This window comes from Falco cherrug, chromosome 1 (assembly GCF_023634085.1).
Source record: "Falco cherrug isolate bFalChe1 chromosome 1, bFalChe1.pri, whole genome shotgun sequence".
In the NCBI taxonomy this organism is placed as follows: Eukaryota; Metazoa; Chordata; class Aves; order Falconiformes; family Falconidae; genus Falco; species Falco cherrug.
Window position 1 is genome coordinate 20,384,865 of NC_073697.1, and position 20,838 is coordinate 20,405,702.

General features: G+C 36.9%; 1 protein-coding gene across 5 annotated transcripts in view; it reads left to right on the forward strand.

Annotated features, from left to right (window-relative positions):
• The window catches only part of PRDM5 (PR/SET domain 5), an 87,128-nt gene that overhangs the window by 6,863 nt on the left and 59,427 nt on the right, over positions 1-20,838 (forward strand). For 4 of the 5 annotated variants that reach the window (XR_008729842.1, XM_055696400.1, XM_055696405.1 and 1 more), the window contains exons 3-5: positions 7,401-7,523; positions 18,993-19,176; positions 19,796-19,970. Coding sequence is in view for 4 of the 5 variants with exons in the window: in XM_055696400.1 (XP_055552375.1) it covers positions 7,401-7,523; positions 18,993-19,176; positions 19,796-19,970 (482 nt within the window). In the remaining variant the exon portion in view is untranslated. Of the gene's footprint in view, positions 1-1,857; positions 1,995-7,400; positions 7,524-18,992; positions 19,177-19,795; positions 19,971-20,838 lie in introns of those variants that run through there. The other variant, XM_055696418.1, reaches the window with a different exon arrangement.

Sequence of the window (20,838 nt, forward strand, 5' to 3'; positions counted from 1 at the left end):
AAATACTTGAGCTAGAACAAGGTTTTCAGAAGGGATGGTGGGTTGATTATAGCAATGGGAAAGTCTTTAATACAAGTTTGTTGGAAAACCATATGATTTTCCAGATTTGTCACTGCTGATGATTAAATGAGATTTATCTGTTTCTGTAAGATAGAAAATAATAGGCAAATACATGTATTTACTGGTGACACTAACATGACCCCATTGACAGCAAGCCAAAAAATTATTTTTTTATTAGCGTGTCTAAAACCATTTCATAATATCTTATTGTAACCTAGTTTTCAGAGTCTTGAAAAGATTCTCGCATACCAAATTTTATGACTTCCGGAATGTTTGAAACAGAGTTGTTCATGTTTACTGAAGTTGATCTGAACATGAGCTTTACAATATAATTTAAATCATGCTGAGGGTAGTCTTAAGTTGAAAATCAAGACCGGGAATGCAGAAAGTAAAAAGTTGAACAGTCCAAGTAGGTGGTTATTCCAGAGACTGTGGGAGGCAGTCACAGCAACTAGCCAAGTTTGTGTGTAGTCAGCTGTACGAAAGATATTAAAAATAATTAATTTGAAGACTATTGGATGAAGGCATACTGAAGCCTTACCTCACAGCCTTACGACAGTCAAAAAAATGCATTTTCAGAGAGGACACCTTCATAAAGAAAGCTAAGTAGTAGATGCTTTTTTGTAAGTCAAGTAAAAATCAACCTTAGTGGAATATTACTTTTCTTGGTACGTAATGCATGTGATCTAAGCTTCGATTTTGTGGAATAGTCTTCTCTGAGGAAGTTTATCGCCTGCATTTCTAGTTGTGTAGAGTAGCGGTCTGTGATGTGGTCTGTTTTGATCAAGCTATTCCTTTTTCTCCAAGACCAGCACTGTGAGTTGCCATCTTTAAGATGTCACATTGAGATAGGATTGTACATGTTATGGTTTTTTTTGGGTTTTTTTTTTTGAAAATATGGCAGTCAAAACATTTGTTGGGTCCAGTGATTTTGTTAAATAAAGTTCTGAGGATGTTACAGTTTCTGTTTAATTTAAATATAGCACAATGCCATTAGTCTGGCTGTAACTTGCATAGTTTTGAAGAAATCAAAGGTGTACACTTGCCCATTCAACAGATTCCAGAGGACTGGGGCAGGGGAAGCACCTTTGGTCTTGCTGTTATCTTTGTAAAGAGCTACATGCTGAAATGTTTTAGCTACAAGTGATGTGACAAGGAAAAATCCCAAACCTGTGGTAACCATATAGTTAGGAATCATAATAAAAAGCCAGGGAAATGTCCAAATGGCTTTGTGCTGCTTCTTTGTTCTTTCTGTCAAAAAACCACCTCCCTGTTATCCCCTAGTCCCCATGTCATTATCTCTCAGACTGAATTACATGTTGTGCTAGTTAAGTACCCAGCTAGTGGCTGGTGATGAGTTGAGAGCTTTGTTCTTTATTCTTAGCATCCCACTAACACCTTGATTAAATACTGCTTTGTTGGTCTGCATTGGTATACTTGGCATTGCAATTTTAGATTATGTGTATTTGCTGGAAGAGCAAGTGCTTTAAGGCAAGAACAAAATAATCTTTAGGTACTAAAGGTCACAGAAGATTTTGCCTCTGGAGGCTCAGATTTCCCTTTGCAAAGGGAAGATATCTATTCAGTTTATTTTTTTTATTGTCCCTAACCAAGAAAGTGGTATTCATTTCACTACTATTGGGTTGTGGCAAGCATATACTTTTGGTGGTGACTTTGGCTAATGTTAAAACAGGGAGGGCTGGAAAGACAGTCCTCCTTAAAATACTGTGACGTAATAGGAGGAAATGTTGGTCAGGATTGGATAGCACATAACACTGAATGTTACATATTGCAGGTTTGGTTTCTGTCTGTCTGCCAAGATGATGTTTTCTTCTTTGTTATGTTAAAGCAAGGAAGAACAGAAACATGCTGGAGATCAGTCTTTCAATGGAGGCTAATGTTCATGTATGTTTATAATAGAAAATGAAATGAAGGTATGTTTCTACTGCTTAACTCTCACCACTTTTGCAGTGACAATTGTTTTCAGTTAAATAAGCCTGCCTGAAAACTAGTGAAGGCAACAGAAAATCTTCTATTGGCCACGCCAACTTTAGATCAGAGCTTTAATGTTTAGGATTGAGGTATGAGAAGTTATGCATTTCAAGCTAATGGTGGAGCGTTTTTGAGTTGTTGGGTTGGGGTTTTTTTTGTTTTGGTTGGGTTTTTTTTCTAATTTTTTTTCTTTGGTATCTTGCCTGTAAAATTTGGCTCTGGCATGGGAAGGCTTTGATATACATTAAGTCAAATTAGGTCCTCAGTTTCATGATCAAATCTTAATTTGAAGAATTCTGTGTTTGATCTCAAGATGAGAATGTAAGATTAGAAATCTACTTCTCAGCAATGTAGTGTTTACGTTTTTTGTATAAAGATTACCTTCCCAGTCGTTACTCCTCTGGTAGTATTTACATTTAATATTATTTACTTTTAATGTTTTTGTGTGATTCTTTGTTTAACTTTCAGAAATGTTTTTGGTTTTCTCATTTTTAGACAACTGCATCTGGATGCATTTTTATGCAAGTTGCATTTAAAGTAACTTTTGCCACAAATTAGTCAGATATTCATGCCCTATCTCATTTGCAAGTTTGAAGCCTAGATTTTCAATTTTGTTAAATTCATCTCCATTGGGATAGGTAGGTGTCTAAGGTAGTTTATTAATATTCTTACCAGTTTGTTTATTTAGCAAAATTTCATTAATCAACTCCTTTAAAGCTTGATTTAGTCATCTTTATTCATGTTAAGTGCATGACTTACAGTGACTTTTGGGATAGGCACATTAATGATCTTCTGGTTTTGGTGATAAGAAGAATCTGCTCCCGAAGGTGACTGAGAATATTAGGCTCACCTCTTCAGTTATGTGATTTATTTAAGAAGTTAGAAAGCACAGGCAGATAGGTTCTAATATGAGCTTATTATAGACGATAACACAATTTGCTTTAAGAGTTTTGGGTGTCCTTCCAGTTAACATGAAGTTCAACCCTTCTTATGAAAACTCCACAAAATGTTAGTGAAAGTCTACCAATGAGCCTTCTGAACTGCTCTGTCTCTGACAAGGTCAAATAACATCATGCACCAGAAGGAGCTTATCATAGAATCACAGAATGTTTCGAGTTGGAAGGGACCTTAAAGATCATGTAGTTCCAACCTCCCTGTTGCTGTATATTTTGGCTGAAGAAACATGTCATGTGCTGTCTATGTCCCTGTACTTCTTAGTGAGTAATCAAATCAACAGTTCCTGCCTCAGGTCTCCTTTGCAAGTGTTATTTTAATACTTCCTACAGCAATGTTAAATGTTTCTTCTCTACAGTGAGTTCTGTGATAGAGATCTGAAACTGAGGATGTACAAGTATTGCATCTAGCTGTTTTATACTATTAACAATAAAAGTCATGTTTTCAGCTAATCAGAAAAGTACAGTGCTGAAAACAGTACTATTCTTTACATGATTGTTTGAATGAACATAGGCTTTTAGATTTATAAAATCTAAATGTTTAGAAAATGGTTTCCAGAAAGCAGGCCGTGTGTTTACTGCCTTCAGCAAAAATAACCATCTGCTTATTTTCAGTGAAGTGTTTTTTCTTCTCTTGCCAGGTGTGCATGGTAAAGCATTTGAAATTGCACTCATGAGTGTTTTGAAGTAGCATACATGACAATTTCGGATATATTTTGAAAATCTGGAGATAATTTCATCATAGCTAGCAGATGGAGTAGTGCATGTTGTTGATGGGCATTGCAAGCAGCTGAGACGTCATTTAGACCTGTGCAAGGTTTCACATGGTAGCTTGTACAATGACTAGGGCCACATTTTTTTTCCAAATACTTATATAGTGACATGGTGTTTGTAAATGTGTCATAATTCAATGATTTCCTGATTGATCTTGAGGTAACACCCCCCACCCCCCATGCAGTAACAGTGAATTTCAGGTATTTCATCTTACTGTGAAAACATTTGACTAAATTAGTTCAGTTGGGTGATTGGAAGGGAGTCCTCTTGGAGCGGACTGGAAGCTTTGTTGCAGAATAAATCCTGTTTAGTTCTCCAGCTCTTGTATGGAGTAAGTGGTAAGGATATGCATGGGAATATTCGTAAAAGAGGGTCCTCGGAGATAAAGGAAGCCAAGAAACCTTCTTCGGTATGGGGAGTTTTTTTGCCGTGCTCTAGAAATGTACATGCTGAATCCTAGTTCTGGGTGTAGAGAGGTAAATTGCAGGATCTTTTAAGTTTCTTGAGTACCACATAAGCAGCTTGTCACATCATTTTCTCCCCTTGCTGTTTGTTATAGTTGGTGCAGCTGCCAGGGTTGGGGGAAGATACTGAAGCTACACTATATGTTTCTTGTGCTATCCAGTATCACTAAAGGAGGAGTGCAGGAGGGAAAGTTCCTTGTTATGTGGCTGGCAGAATTGTGTGGGCCTATGGTGCAACATCTGTCTTAGGATCAGAGATGGCTGTCACTGTCTTCTGGATATCAGAACAGATTTACAGGCACACCCAGGTGTAAGCATTTTAGCTTGTATTTGATGATGTATGTATTAATTAAACTGATTTTCTTGTTTGATGATTGTGCCACAAAGCAGAAGCATGACTGAGGACTTTTATGGGCTGTTATTGGGGAGGGAGCATCCTTTGGGACATATTCAAATTCCATTTTGATTCATTAATGATACAATATGGATGATATTTTGGTGCACTTATTTTAAACTGAAAATGTAGAGCCTAGCTTTTTTTAATTTTATTTTATTTTTAGTTCATTTAACTGCCATGATTAGCTTGTACTGGCCTTGAGTTTGAGACATATATATGCAAAGCAGGAGATGATCTTTTTGTCTGTTTGTTTTAAATATTGATTGAATTTGGGATTCACAGCTGTGGTGCTCAAGATAGGTTGTTCATTTAGGAAACTCACCTATCCATGCAACCAGTGAGAAAAGGAGTGGTAAATGTGACCAGTCTAGTCTGTGTTAAGTACAATGTTTTGGCTGTTTTCCTTGACTTTTTTTCCTCACATCTGTGTATTTGATGAAGCGTTATTTCTTTATGAGGTGAAAAAAGCAATAGGAAAATATAGCACGTCTTTAAGGGATTTATTGTATTCTTTTATCAATTGTTTCCTTATGTGTTAAGTCTTTGCTTTGTATTTGATATCTCTTTATGGATTGGCAGAGGCTGAAAAAGCAGAATTGGGATGATCATGTATCATTGAAGTGAATATAAATTATTCTTATAATTCAAGGATCAAGCAAATGAAAAATGGATGAAAAGGTGGATAGTGTAACTATGGTTTTTATGATAGGATCTTGATTGCATCTTTTTCCAACTGAAGTCAAGATGTGCTGGAAACCTTTATAGGACCTACATGGTTGGCTTCTGTAACCCATACTTTGGTAGCTAAATCAGAAAGCCATTAGTTTGACTTCAATTACTCAAAGATACTAATCTGCAATGTTAACCATTTTCACTCAAAGTGAAGTTCTTCTCTGTAGATTACCTATTTAGAACTGGATGTTTATTACAGTATAATCAATGAAGTGCTTCTGCTTGACAGGTGGCTTTTCAGGAGGTGAATACACTGTTGGCATGTATTTTTGTATAAATTTGGAGCTTGCTTTTATGGTTTGATTGTACTTGTTCTGCCCATGTTCCTAATGAAAATAAGGGTTCCAATAATGAGCAGGCATTACTTCTGAAGGTGATAGTCACAAAATGGCAGAATGGCTGAGGTTGGAAGACAGCCCTGGAGGTCATCTTGTCCCATCCCCCTGCTCAAGTAGGGCCACCTAGTGCCAACTGCCCAGGACAGGTTTTGAGCATCTACATCTCGCTGGGAAACCTGTTGCAGTGCTTAGTGTTAGATAATATTGTTTCCAGGTGCACTTAAATATATGGTATAAAAATAACTGTTTACTGTGGTTAATCTGTGTGTTTGAAAGTAAAATAACTTTTAAAGTTTGAAATATTGACACTTTTTCCATTACATATGCTTCTTATCATATGCCTTCCTTTGGAAGAACAGTTTGCAGAACTACAGTAGGTTTTTTTGGTTTAATCTGGGAACAACATGCTGTTACCAGCTATTATTGTAATAGAATACAATTTTTTCTTTCTAATGATATCCTGAATGTTTAGGTAATTTAAGCAGTCATACTGAAGAAATATGATATTGCATTTATTAGAAACAAATACAGTGAGAATGTGAGCAATTTAAATACAAAGCCATGAAGACAATCTGATTTTGATCTTACATGGTTGAAATCCCTAGCTCTTAGGAAATACCTGCACGGGATACTTCTTGTTGACAGATGAAAAAGAAAATATGTTCATTATATAAATAAATCACATGGAATAATAGTGTGGCTGTATGACCTTTTTGCATGGTGCTCTATCTTCTTTATCAGTGGAGATTCAAGTGATCTTTTATTTAAAACAAAGCAAGCCATTTTTTTATATGTCAGTGGCAGCTGTATTCTTTTCAGCAGTATGTCTTTGTGTTTTGAGGGGGAAAAATGACTTGGTTATTATCAAGTTTCTCTTTCTATTATTTTCATTTTTTCAATGTAAGCTGGAATTTTCTTACAGTTATAGAAATTCTATGGATCTGCAATGACAGCCAAAAGCTTCTCATATTGACATGACTTACCTTGTGTGTGCAGTTAGTTTTTTAAAGTGGCTTTTTCATTTAGTGGACAAAAACTGAACATATTTTTTTTCCTCTACAAAATAATTTACAGCCCTTCACGTACATAGTATTCTAATTTGTTTACTGAAATAATCTCCTATTCTCATAAAATTTCAGCTAAGTACAGTTTAAGACTGGCTGCTACTCATTGAGGCTACGTATTTATATTTCATTTAGAGGGACATATATAGAAGATGTTCAAGTGAACTATATAGTAGGATATATGGAGGGGAAAAGTGGAAAAGGAATCATAGGGTTGGAATGGGAAAAGACCTCTTGGGTTGTACCTGTTTCTGGCAAGATTATAAAGAAAAAGAGAACCTGAAGGAACAAAGAGGAAAGAATATGAGCAGCAGTGACCGTGCTGTCAGATTAGGGAGACCCAGGAGTCAGTCATAATACATGTTTACTAAAGGAAAGGCTAAGAAAAGAGAGGGGGAGCTCAATAAAGGAAGCTGCTACCAGTTGCTGGATTTAAGTTGCCCCCCTGTTCTGAGGTGAATAAATATGCTTATAGGAAAAGGTGAATGTGCACCACAGCTACAAGTATCCATTGAATGCAAGATTCCCATGCTGAGTACAAGCATGTCTTGGTGTTTTACATGTTTGTGTGTTTGCTAAACAGTTTGAATTTTGCTTGATTTTTTTTTTTTTTTTTAATGTTTTAGGTTCGTGGGAGTAAAGGTGAGGTCCTTTATATCCTGGATGCAAGCAATCCACGTCATTCTAATTGGCTGCGTTTTGTCCATGAGGCTCCATCACAGGAACAGAAGAACCTGGCAGCCATCCAGGTAGATTTAGTGGATTTCTACCATTTGCTTTCTGTTACTGATTTACTAATTGGATATCCTCTTTGGTTTTTTTTTTCTCTTGCAGTAAAATTGCAAGGTCTAAGAAAAGTAGCAAACTACTTTCCTTTTCCTACCTTTCTTTTTACAAGTGAACTCTTGTGCTTAAATATAATACCATAAATATGATAGATAGAATGAAAGACCAAAGGGGTCCTTAGAATGTGATATTCTTTGGAATTGCACTGAATCACTTATATGAACTATTTCTCTTGGCTTAAAGTGAACAGTTTACATTAAAAAAAAAAAAGAACAAAAGCATGCCAAATTCGGGTATGCGCTTAGGTGTTTGGACAGTAAAATCAGGCGCTTGCTTTAAAGTTTAATATAAAGGTGTAACAGATTTGAAAGCAAGCGTGGTGCTTAAAATATTCCAGTTGAAAACAGAGACTTGAAGGATCTAATTATCTGATAGGATGATCAGGCAGTGTTTGAGGATAAATTAATGAAAAAAGATAATTTTCTTTTTCTAGTGTTGGCTGTGGATCTCTGTTTCTCCAGCTTACTTTTACATTTTTGTGTTTGCAGCATTCTGTGGTAATGTGTTCTACTGTTTTAATTACACATTATGTTGCAACATGCTTCTGTTTTTCTTCTAGAAACTTCTTAATTTTACTTGATTCTCTAGTCCTTTTATAACAGTGAATGGTTACTTTGTGTTCATTTTTCTATGCCATCCTTGATTTCATAGAACCCTCTTATTTGACAGCTCTTTTCTCAAGTTGGAAGAGTCTTAGTCTGTTTAATCTCTCATTTTTGGAAGCATTCTGTTGCTTTGCAGAATGCAACAAAGGCAGAAATACTTTTCTTGTTACAGCTCTTGTCCTTTTGGAGATTCTGAAAGAGATGAACTACCTGCATTTTTGTTTTCAACAGCTCAGTTTTACAGTACAATAATTTCCAGTCCCACATAAGTAAGAATTACATAGCTGTGTTAAAACTTTTGCTCAAAATGTATACTCTCCAAAATGTTGTTACAGGCTAACCCAAGCTATTTGCTGATGTAATCCAAATCTGCAAAAAATTAGGAAAAGGAGAATTATTTATCAGCATTTCTTGAAATTATTGTTCTACTTTTTCATCATGAGATGACTTTTTTCTAGGATTTGCCTGCAGGCAAATATAGTTTATTGTATAGAAAACTATACAATAGTTTTTTATGATAGTATTTTTTTATATAATAGTATTTATACTGTATAGAAAAATATAGTTTATTTTGATGCAAAACAAAACAAAATGAAAGTATTTTTCCATGCCAAGGAAACTAAGTTTATTTCTGATGAAATGAAACAGGAAAAAAGAATATTTTAAAACTACTAAGTAGAGAGAGAATGCTGGTAAAGTCCTTGCATGTAGTTCTGTGAAAGATGCATTATTGCTGTTCTCCCCGTTAGCCCTTCCCCTCTATTCATACTCAGTGGCACTCAGCACTAGTAATTTAAATTTCTGTGTTGGTGACCTATGCAACTTCTTAAATCTCCCACTCATCAGAGGGACTGTGTGTTTATTTGGATCTTAAACAATCACTGCCCAGTGAGGTTGGTGCTGCCAGTTCCGCTGCAGACCTGGTATCAGTTTCCCTCTTCCTGTCCCAGTTGTGAGCATTTCTGGGATTTCCATTCTGTTGTTGTATCTCCTACCATGTCTCTTCTGCCTGGCTACATTATCACAGTAGTTGAATGCCACTATTAGCAGTGAACTGTGTTGGGGAAACCTACCTGGTTATCTGCCAGACTTCGCTTGATTTGCTGCTCCTACTTTCCAAAGCTCTAGTTTTACTCAATGTCTGTGTGTGACATTCCATCAGATATTGTTGGCTGAACGTGACTGAAGTTTTGCTGCTGATACTGTTTCCTTGGACCTTGTTGCTGTTTTAGGTCAGTGTGGACAGCTTCATCATCTGCTTTTCCTCTGGGCCTGTACTCTAGGTTGTTGTCTTTGGTTCAGACCTCTTTAAGTCTTAACGTCCAGACTACAATTGAATTTTGAGCAACAGATAAGAGAGCATTCTCTATTCATCCATTCAGCAGAAATTCTTGTCAGGACTGACTGCTTTATTACACTTTTCCTGATGCCTATGACGAGTCAGTAGTTAATTTGGTATGACCACTGCCTATGCAATTATTTCTCTATGTTTTCCTTCTGTCTTTGTCTCTCAGTTATACCAAGATCTATCAAAAGATCTGTTGTCCTACTTATAGTACCAAATATGAAAGGTCCTCATACATGAGGAGTCCTAGGCATTAGTCAGTAATTACCATGTCATCAGCACATAGGCAGTCTGATAGCAAATTACAGTCAATGTTAGCAAATGCAGAGTAAGGTTCACAAGAGGGAGCAGTGTGAACAATTAATGTTCATTATCCTATTTTAAATAGAATGCTCAGTTAAAATGACCATAGAATGCTCAGTTAAAATGACCTGAATTTCTGAGTAGAAGTTTTAATGGAATATGCAGTGTGTACCAGTGGGTTTTTTTGATAATGAAAATGATTATTTAAATAAAGAAATGGAAAGAAACTGTTATTCTGTATTGCACGATGTTATACCTTGCTGAGAGTGTGCTTAGTGCTTTTTACATGCCTTTTTAAAGAGTCATACTGGACTTAGAAGAATGGTTTAAAAAGAAAAAAGAGTGGCAAGAATGTTAGTCCTATAAAAGCTTCCACAGGAAAACATTGGGAAAAATTACAGGGAAAAATAGAGTAAACACAGTTGTGTACAAAATGATGAAAATTATAGGGAAGGCAAACTTTGAAAAATCAAAAAAACCACCCCTTACTAAATCATCTCAGGCTTTTTTAATACCATCAATAATTAGCTGCCAAAGTAACTTTTGCATTCTGTATGAGTGACCTTGAAGCTGTGTAGACACATATTTATGTAAAAGTATTTAATTGCATATAACATGAATATATTTCAACTACTTGTGTTGAAAAAAACTGAATACACATGTATTTCTTTGCAGGGTTTGATCTCACTTTAGTAGATGGAGATGGAAATCCCAAAGCTTTGCTATTCCTTTAGGGGGGAAAAAAAACCCAAACCAACACAGCCCACAAATCCTTCAGTACTTTAATTCCACAATTTTTGTCTGTAATGATAAAGCACATTTAAGGCCACTTGGTGCAGTAGCACTTTATTTTATGAAATTGGTGGGTAAAACATTGGTGGAATGTTTCCACTAATGATTCCCTTTACTTTGAATTGAGAGTTGCCTGCTTGCCACTAAGATGATAAAATGATGTTTTGCAAAGAGAAGCAGTTATGAATTACATCAGTAGAGTTGTTTTACCTTCATTATCATTACTCAAGTTAATGTGGCTGTGAAAATTAAAAGTTGCGTTGCTGAACAAGTACCTAAATTAATTAAAAAAAATAGGAAAATTAATAATAGAGATAATGACATCAAACAAAAAAAATCCTAATCTTAAACCAACTGCGTGATTCCATATTGTATAATAAAGTAGACTATATCTGCATAGCTATAGAAAGGGCTAATTCACTAACTAGATAGCATACTTAGAGATGGTTAAAGACTTTGTGTTCTAACCAGCCCATTAATAATTACCCATGTAAAATGTAATTTTTCTCCAGTCATTTGTATTTTATGAAGTTTTTTGTGCAGTTGGCTGAATTTTTAAACAAGTATTCAATTTTTCTCTCTCATTTCTATTTCTTGCTCTTGAAAGTGAATCTTCAGCAGTGAATCTCACAAACTAAAATTGATTCATTGAGAGTATTTGACCAAGATTAATGTTACCAGCCTATAAAATGTGAAAATTAAGTAAACCACAGTGGTAGAACAGGGACTTCTCTTGCTTGTCCTAAGTCTGTTCTGTGAATGCTTAGGGACTTAACACTGGTTGTGTGCTTCACAGCTGCCCCTCTGCAATTTTCTAGGAGATACTGTATGAACTAACAAAAATGTGGATGGAAAATAATGATTTCCTTGTTTATACCCACTAATTCTAATTTCTACTAAAAATCTTTCACACTAGGGTTCTTTCCAGTCTCCAAATACTCCAACAGGGGCTTTTTGGTCTACTCTAAGAACATTTCCAGTCCTGATGGCGTCACTCTAGTAGTGATAAATGTTATAATCTTATATCTGAAATCGTGATTAATAATCATTTTGCTGCCTAGCGCTCAGTATTCAGTTTAAAAGAAGATGAAGTGAGTGCATATCCCTGTATACAAATAAAATAAACCATATCCTGGATTGACTGCAAAATATGATTAGTTCATCATAAATTAATTGTACCCAATAATCATGTTTAGGTTCTGTGCAAAATGCTTCCTGTGGTGAAAAAGCAACTTAGAGGGCATGGGATTCTTTTTTTAAGTAAGATTGGGGGGTTTTGTTGTATTTTTTGTTTGTTTTGTTTTCGTTCTGGTTTGTTTGTTGGTTTGGTTTTTGGCAGGGAGGGTGTTTTGAGTTTTTTGGTTTGGTGTGGGTTTTGGTATTTCTTTGTTTTCTTCTCCCTGTAGTGCTACATATGTAGTAAAACCCATGTTCTGATGAGAGGTCTAGTGGGGAGCGTTCTGAGTGCTGAGTTCTGCCTCCACTTCTGGAGGGGTAGCTGTGGTGGTTGGGTTGGTTTTGACTGGGAAGGGACAGGAATATTTTTAACACCTGTCTGGTGAGTAATACCACTGTGTGATTGCTAGAGGAGAATGGAAAGGTTGGAGGGTACCTGTGTACGTATGAATTTCTTTTCTGGGTGTTTTGTGCAGCTTAATTCCTGGAGGCTTCTCTAACTTATTTCAAGTAATAATTGAATGAGTTAATCCTCTACTATATTTAAAGTAGCTTTAGAATTACAACTTTTGCATTAACAAACTGTATGAATTGTAATCTCTTCTGCCCTTGGTTATTCCTAGCTATTTACTTATAAATATGGCTTTGGATATATAGCAAAAATGCATTGTAATTATTGTATTCAAAAGGAAAGAGCTCCTATCAAAAATACCACAGTTTTTGGTTTTTTTTTCAGTTTTTAGACTGCTACAGTATTATATTTTCAATATTCCTTTATCCAGAATGGATAAGTTATTGATTGTTAGTTGTAATTTTATTAAATACTCTCTGCTGGCGATAACTATGCAAAACAGATCCTGTTGTTAACATCAGAACTTTTATAAACAGAACTGCAGCCAGCTAGAGCTTTAAATGCAAATATTTTTTCATTAGCAAGCAGAGACTGAAATGGTCTGCTGTCATTTAGAAAAGAGTGAGTTAGAATAATGAATAGCAAAACCTAATGTGGAATAGGACATTTACTGTGAGGTGGTAGAGTGGTTTAAAGTCATATTTCACAAATGCGTGTTTGTTATTGTGGCATAATTCAATGATGCACAGGTTGATCTGGAGGTAAAAAACCCCAGCGCAGTAACACTAAATGTCTTCAGAGGAAGATTAGTATGTGAGAGACAGTGCTGTAAGAAATGTAGTAAAAATGACTACCTAAAAAGCAGGAGTGAGAGAAAACACAAGGAAAGCAAGTACAAACTGTTTAGGCTGCTAAATTTTAGATACTGCAGGGAACTTTTCAGGATTACTTGAAACTTACTGGTGGCTTAAGTGCCACAAAGGAAAGATTAATTTGTTACGCAGTGTAAGAAGGAACATGAACATAGTTGTTGGCTTCCTGCACGCTTAGAGTGGAGAACTAGAAATCTGCTTGATTATTGATTTTTTTTGTGGGGGAAAAAAGAGAACTTTTTCATTCCAGGGTCATATGCATTTATGTGTTGTTGAATACATACCAGTGCTGTTCAGATATTCTGTTACTGAAGAATTCAAAATGAGAAGTTTCTGAAAAGTGAAATAAATGGTTTTCTCCATGAGATTCCTGAAAATATGCCTGTTAGGTTTTTATTTTTTTGCAACAGGAACCTCAGTAATATGAAGCCACTGTGAATGTGAAAATCATTTAGACCCTTTTCAACATGGAGGTTACAGTGTCCTTTTTTTTTTTTTTTTTTTTTTTTTTTAATTTAAATGTAACTAATTTCTGATTTTAGGCTTTCCTAATACTAAGTTGGTGCATAGAGTGGGATATTAAGGTTCAAAAAGTTCTACCATTCTCATCTCTCCATGGATTTCTTAGGGCCTCTCTTCCCAAGTTCTGCTTTTGCATCCCTTGCAGTGTGTGGTGCCATACAGGATGGTTCATTGCTGTTGAGAGCTTGTCCAGCTGGCGAGTTCAGTGGTTACTTGTGGCAGTGCAAGTCACATGTGTGAACTTCTTTATTTGTTTTACATGGTTTTGGAGTGGACACTAAATCTGAACATCTGTAAACTGTGGGGAAAACTGAGATTTAGATCCAAAGTGGAATACCTATGGCTTTGGCTTCTTCCGCTTTTTCAGTTGAAAAAGGAAAGAAATTAAAAACTGAGCTTACTCAAAAAGCACAAAAAATGCAGGGTCACTTCAGTGATGCTTTGGAAATAATGAAATGAGAATTGTATATTACTGCTGGAGTGGTTAACATCCTCTGCAAAGGATGTGTGCTAAAAGCAATATTCTCTTACTAGAGTTGTACAAGGATGTCGTGGAACAGTTGAAGAGTGCATATATCAAAAGAGAAATGTTCTGGATGATGGGGCAGGGTGTACCTTCAGCAAATTTGCTGGTGACACAAAACTGGGAGGAGTGGCTGGTAAATCAGAGGGAATCTAACAAGAAATGGGGAGAAACCATCTGACCTCTGAGAAACCTCTGCAGGGAGGTTGGGTGAGATGGCCTCCAGAGGTGCTTTTATTCCGTGATTCTAAGAGAAGGTATAACTGAAGTTGGAACCCTGTAGATTTCCTCTATAAAACATCTGTAAAAAGAAGGATGTAAACACATTGCCCAAATCTAAGCAAATGGTTTATTTTTTTGCAATTGATGGTTTATATTTTTCACAGAGCCTCTAAAGGAGACTTCCAAGAGTAAGTTGCAGTGTCTTGGTTCAGGATACTCTATAGGTTCATTACTATCTGCTAGTACTGGAAGAAGTGACATACTGGGCACGTACAGAGCCCATGTCATAAAAATGCTGCTGATGTCAACCTTCCCAAGGTGGGCAGTGGGGGTGGGTACGGGGTAGGGGACATGCTTCTCACAACAAAAGTTTTCAGTGAGAAGAGTAATCAAAAGTTCCAGTGCTTCTCTGTTGAGCCACCAGAATTGGCATGTTGCTGGAATTAGTTTTTTGAACTCCCATTTTAGTTTTTTTTTCTTCCCACAGAGAAACAAGAATATTATATTTTTAAGTTGGAAGATTGGAAAATGTGTACTGAATCGAAACATACAGTGAAGGGTGGGAGGAATACCTTTGGGCAGGGAAAAAAAATACAAATTCTTCTAGCTTTCATTTGTGTTGCTACTGTACACATAATTGAAATTCCTGAGGAGTTTAACTGTAAGATTTGGGTATGTAGTATCATTACTGCAGTGAAACATATTCTTCTGCAGATGGGAAACTAAAAGCAATTACTTCTAGTTTAACGCAAGATAATAACTGCAGCCAAAGAATAAAGCAGAAAAAGTCTATCATAGTACAGAATATTCAGCTGGAAAACTATTCTAACCTTGACAGGGCACTATCGCTAAAATCTGCGGTATGGCATAAGGACACAGGAGAAATGTAGGAATTGCTATATTAGTTTAATGTTGTGCTCTATTTAATCTCATGGTCACATCTCAAAGTTTGTGTACCTTACCACAAAGGCTGCCTACCTTACCATGCAATACAGCATGACAGGAATAAATTAGTAGATAGACCTGATGCTTCTGTGTCTCCTTATCTGTGGTTCAGGTGTTTGACTTCCAATTAAATATAGTCAGAGTTCTTGGGCTGAATGTCTCCATTGCACATGTATATTAAAGGTGCTTTGGTTTGGTTTTTTTTTGAAGGGAGGTCTCTCTGGGATCCATCTGCTTCCTGGCCAATGAGAGCCACAAACTTGCTGCACACCCAGCAGTAGACTGAGTGGGACAGGGATATGTGCCTTAGTCAAGCATTTTTCAGTGTATGAATTAGTGTGAACACCAGAAAAGCTTCCTTCATTTGTGCCATCCGTTTCCCCTTCCTCGCTTGGGGGGTGGGGTGGGCGGCAGGGAGGGGCAAGAGTCTCTTAGTCCCCAGCATCACTTCCGGAAGGCTGTGGTGGGCTTCACCCACTCTCCCCCAAGGGGTACTTGGTTGGCTTTCTCTCTTGGGAAGGCTTCATTATTCTGATCGTGTCTTTCCTTGCACCACATGCTGGTTTTGACCTTTCCTGTGCCTGAGCTTGTGGCTTTATCTTCTGCCACAGCCCGCAAGAAATCACCTCCATGCATTTCCTGGATTGGGGTTTCTGCCATCACAGACATTGTCAAGGTTGGTTTTACTCTGGCAAACATGACGTCCTGGAGCTGCAGGCAAAGATCAGGAAAGGGAGTGTGCTTGTTTGGAGAGGTAGCAAATGAGAACTGGCAGAACAGGTAGGCTGAAGAGCTGGCTTGCTGCCAGGCAACTTGGTGTAGAGGGAGGCCAGGTAGCACTTTTAAGAGGAGTTGTTATGGGCACAGGGGGAAACTTGGTAAGGATTAGGAAGGCTGAGGTGGAGCCACTGATAGAGCTCTGAAGGATAAAAAAAGCACTACTCCCCTCAGGCAATACAAGACTGTCTGCTTCCTCCTCCTGTGTTTTCAGCTTTCAGGAGTGATGACACGCGTGTCTTACGCTTTTGGATGAATGTGTGGTGGGCTGTCAGTGCTACTTGTCTCATGTTCCCTCTCAGCATACCCTCTTACAAAGCACACGTGAAGAGTAACTACGGAAAAGCCAAGAATCTGAATGGGAGAGGTGCCTGCAGTGGAGCAAAAATGGAATAGCAGGAGCTGTTGGAACAAAAAAAGTGTATTTGCTGGGCAGATCAGTGTGGTTTATAGCATAAAAGATGACAATTGAGGCAGGGGGTGAGAGAAGCGAAGTGGAATAATAAACTGGCAATAGCTCGGAGGGAGGTTGTGGCCCACTGTAGATGAATGCTGTTAGCAAAACAGCCAACTTGGCCTAAGCAAATAGGCAGCGAGAACAACTGGACATGTGTTCTTAGAAACAGGAGGATTATTAAATTTATTCAAAATATTTCGTACTACGTTCACTGTGTTTGCATGCATGTAGGTAAGTGTCCTTCATGCATGTGCTGCTACTGGAGACAGAGACTTAAATTCCTTTGTGGTTTCTGGAGAGCTTCCATTGGTTTCACAGAAATTACTGCCTTGAGGAGCTACTACAGTGTGGTATATCTGGATTAATTAGTGCTCTGAATACCTGACTGTTAGCATTTGTTTGGATGGAAAAGCCAAACAAATTAGCCTTGGAGGAGAAATGAGTTTGAGCTGTGTTTTAGTTTGGGCTGGCACCAAAGCTAATTTCTTTTCGATGCAAATGCGACCAAGAGTACTCAAGCATTGAGAGTTCTTAGTACTTCTTCCATTAATCTTTTTGCTAACTAAAAGTACACAAGTGGGAAGGAACCAGTATGGTTTTAGACAAAAGGTATAAATTAAGCCCCAGATGCACATAAGGGTAGTAGAAAGATGGTGAGGATGCCGCAATACTGATAAGAGCTTAGTTGTTGGGATTCGTACACTTGGTCTAGGTTAACCGGAATAATCAGTTATGGTTGCTGTTCTCCCAGATTCACTGTGCGGTGTACGATGTGTTACGTATGATGCAATTGGAAGGTGTTCTATTTGGTTCTTTAATGTGTAAGTTTATGACTTTATTTTTGCCTGGGATACATGGCTTCCTTTTTCCTTTTCCCACTCTTCTTTTTCCATTTTGCAAGCCAGTATATGCTTCAATTTATAAGGTTGTCTTGCTTTTAGAATAAAGTTGTCCTAAAGAGCAGTCTGTTGAAGGTTTACCCCAGTGATTTTATCTTAAGCGGGGACTGTCAGTAGAAGGGCCTTTTACTTTTCCTCATGTCAAGAGTTTCAATACATGATTTGAGTTTAGACTGTATTAAATTAAAGGTCTCTGCAACTTGACAGAAGCATACAAGAAACAGCAACTTCTAGATGTATGCAGAAGTTAGGTTAACATGCTGATAGAAATCTGGACTGCAGAATGTATCTTTAAAAAACACATAGTTTTTTTGTCAGATGCTGCAGTTGAGTTAAAAACAGAAAAGTTGTGTCCTTGAAAACAGTAGCTGTATCAAGTCTGTTGAAATTAATAGGTTTCACTCTTGTGTGACAATTAACTTGTGTAATATATAACAGACCTAAAGCACAAAGAATGTTACATCTCTGTTGACAGTTTAAATTAATCTTAGTATATTAACAAAATTAAAAATCATTATCTTGTCCTTGTGCTAGCAAGCTTGTTAAAAATATATGGCTAGATGTAGTGTAAAGAAGCTTCTAATTAAATTTTCTGGATGTTAATCAGATAAGCTTTAAGATTTACAGTAGAAGTTGGAAGTCTTCATTGCATAAGAATGAGTCTCCTTTGGTGCTTTGGCTAGTATCTAAAGCAGTTGGTTTGCATAGGGGAAAAAAAAGCAGCTTTGTGTATCAGTTTAGGAAACAGATGGGTTTGCTATAGTGCTATAGACCTCTGCCCTCAACCCCCTTCCCCACACCAAAATTGGTAACTTTAAGTGTTGTCAAAGACCAAAGTTGTTAGCTTATTTACGTATTTGGAAGCTTGCTTATTCATTGTAGAGGGTTTAGGACTTATCATGTAGTTTGCCCTCTCGTACAGAATCTGGGCTGGATCTTTGTCCTTCTGTGGATCTGTGTACCTACACTGATTTAAAGCAGCAAAGCATTTTGATCCAGTGGTTTAAAGTGCATTTTACAGATGTGCCTCCTAACTTGAGAGTGAAGATAACTGACCAGGGTTGAAAACCTGTTCATGAAGGAGGCTGGGTATCTTAAGGAGGGGGAGAGACAGAAAATAGCACTATGTAAACATGTTACTGAAAGCTGGGTTATAATTCAAGCAACCAACAGGGGACAGAGTTAAAGCTGTATTAGTTATTTAATATTTTTTAAAATTTTTTAAAATTTTAAAAAATATTTTTCTAATACTCAAATGTTTCATTTTCAAACTCTGAAGTCCTTGTCAGACAAAGTGTGGCAGGAGAAGACTGCGTTCACCTTGGTCTTGGCTACAGTGCCTATTGGAAAAGCCTCACAGATGAGGCAGGGGACTATTTCCAGAATACGAGGGCACTTTGTCCATGCAGCCACACATGGAAAGAAGTCTTCGAAGGGTGGTCCTAGCATTGTGGTCCCTGAGAAATGGAGCCAGCCCTTCCATAGGTGAGGGCTAATATTAGTACAGGGTCCTATACTTGTCTTCAGATTTTACTTTTTCTGACGTAATTATTCATTGCTTGTACTCTATTGTTTGCAACAGGAAGGGGAAAATATTTTCTATCTGGCTGTGGAAGATATTGAAACAGACACAGAACTTCTGATTGGGTACTTGGACAGTGACATGGAAGAAGAGGAGGAGGAGGAGGAAGAAGTAACTGTTATCCAGGAAGATGAAGACAGTGGCAACAATAAAGAAGTGCAACCAGCTGGTGAAAAAATTGCAGGTAAGCAACCTGTAAAAAAAAGTAACAAAGAAAGAGAACACTGAACTATATAGTATTGGGGAACTGGAATCCTCAGGTTTAGTCTGAGCTCTGGTATTATTTTTATCTTTTTATTTTGGCTTGAATTGAGGTTCTTTTCTTTACCTAATAAGGAGCAGCCAGTCCCATGAATTACTGAGTAAATGAGTGAGCCTAGATTTCATGAGAAGACATATAGTCTTATGAAAGCTAATTTTTTGCTCTGAGAGGGGTATTGTCTTAAATGGGAGAGAAATAAACCTTTTCATAAACCTGTTCAGCCAATCCTAAGGTTAGAAGTCTAAGAAAAGGTAGGTGACCTGAGCTGTCTGGTGAATTCTCAGCATCTTTGTCAAAGTAGAGACAACCTGGATGACTAATTTAGGCTAACAGCACCCAACTTAATATTTTGCATCTATTTTCAGTAATGCTGGTGGTAATCCACTCAAGATAGTGTGCCTATAATCCATTCAGAGACAATGTCTTTTGTGAATTTTGCAATGCCATTTTGCATAATTGGTTTCTGGCAGAGTATCTCTTAATGTAATCAAAATATTCCCTGAATACTATTCCTTTACTGTTTTTGCCTCCAATCGTGCAGATCCCCTTACCTGTAAAGAGGACCATGCGTGCCCAAACTGTGAGTCCAGTTTTGCCAGCCAGGAGATTCTAGCTGAACATCTTCAGACTTTGCACCAAAAACCCAGTGAGGAAAAGGAATTTAAGTGCAGAAACTGTGGAAAGAAATTCCCTGTTAAACAAGCTCTACAAAGACAGTGAGTAAAAACAGAAGTGTTCATTTTGGGGATAGTTTAAAACAATTTTATTCAATCATTTGTTTCTCTTGCCTTAACGACAATTTAAGGTTTAATTTTTATGTTTATGTATTTGTACCCTTACCCTTTACATTAGTCCTTTACTATGTTAATTTCTTTTATCGGAGACTTCAATTTGAATTGCAAAAGTGTCACTATAGTTTTAAAGTGTCAAAATCATACACTGTAGATCAGATCAGAGCTGCTGTTTGATGCAGAGCCATTGGTCTCCATCAGTGGTCTATTTAGTAGTTTAGGAATTTTTAAACTGTGAGTGTAGTTACAGAACTGAAGTAAGATTCAGGAGAAAAAAAAGATGGTTCATATTAGCTTAACTAAATATTTGGGTGATGGTAAAAAAACAAATAGGAACATGAAAGATGTGAGATTTAAGACCCCATCTTTACTTTTCTTGATAATGTAAATGTACAGTTTTGTCACTAAAGTCATATGTCTTACAATTACACTTTTGTACAAAACTATAACTGTTTATATCTTTTGTTGTTTATATATTTTTTACTTGCAATAAAGTAGACATATTACTTATTATACATTTAATTACAGATAGTGCATTAGATACTTAAGTAATTACAGATAGTAATTTAATCTAACTCTCCTGTATTGGAAAGAATCAGATTCATATTGCATAGAATGCCCTTAAGGCTGCTCTTGTAATAAATTGTTCTTTCTTACATCTAAATAATGTAAACGTTCCTAGAACTGGCAGCTGTGTATGAGCTCTGTGTTCTTTCATGGAAATAAATAAAATTACATAGCAGAGAAATATTTGGTGGAGGCAGTTAAATATTTTCTCTTGAACTTAGATTTG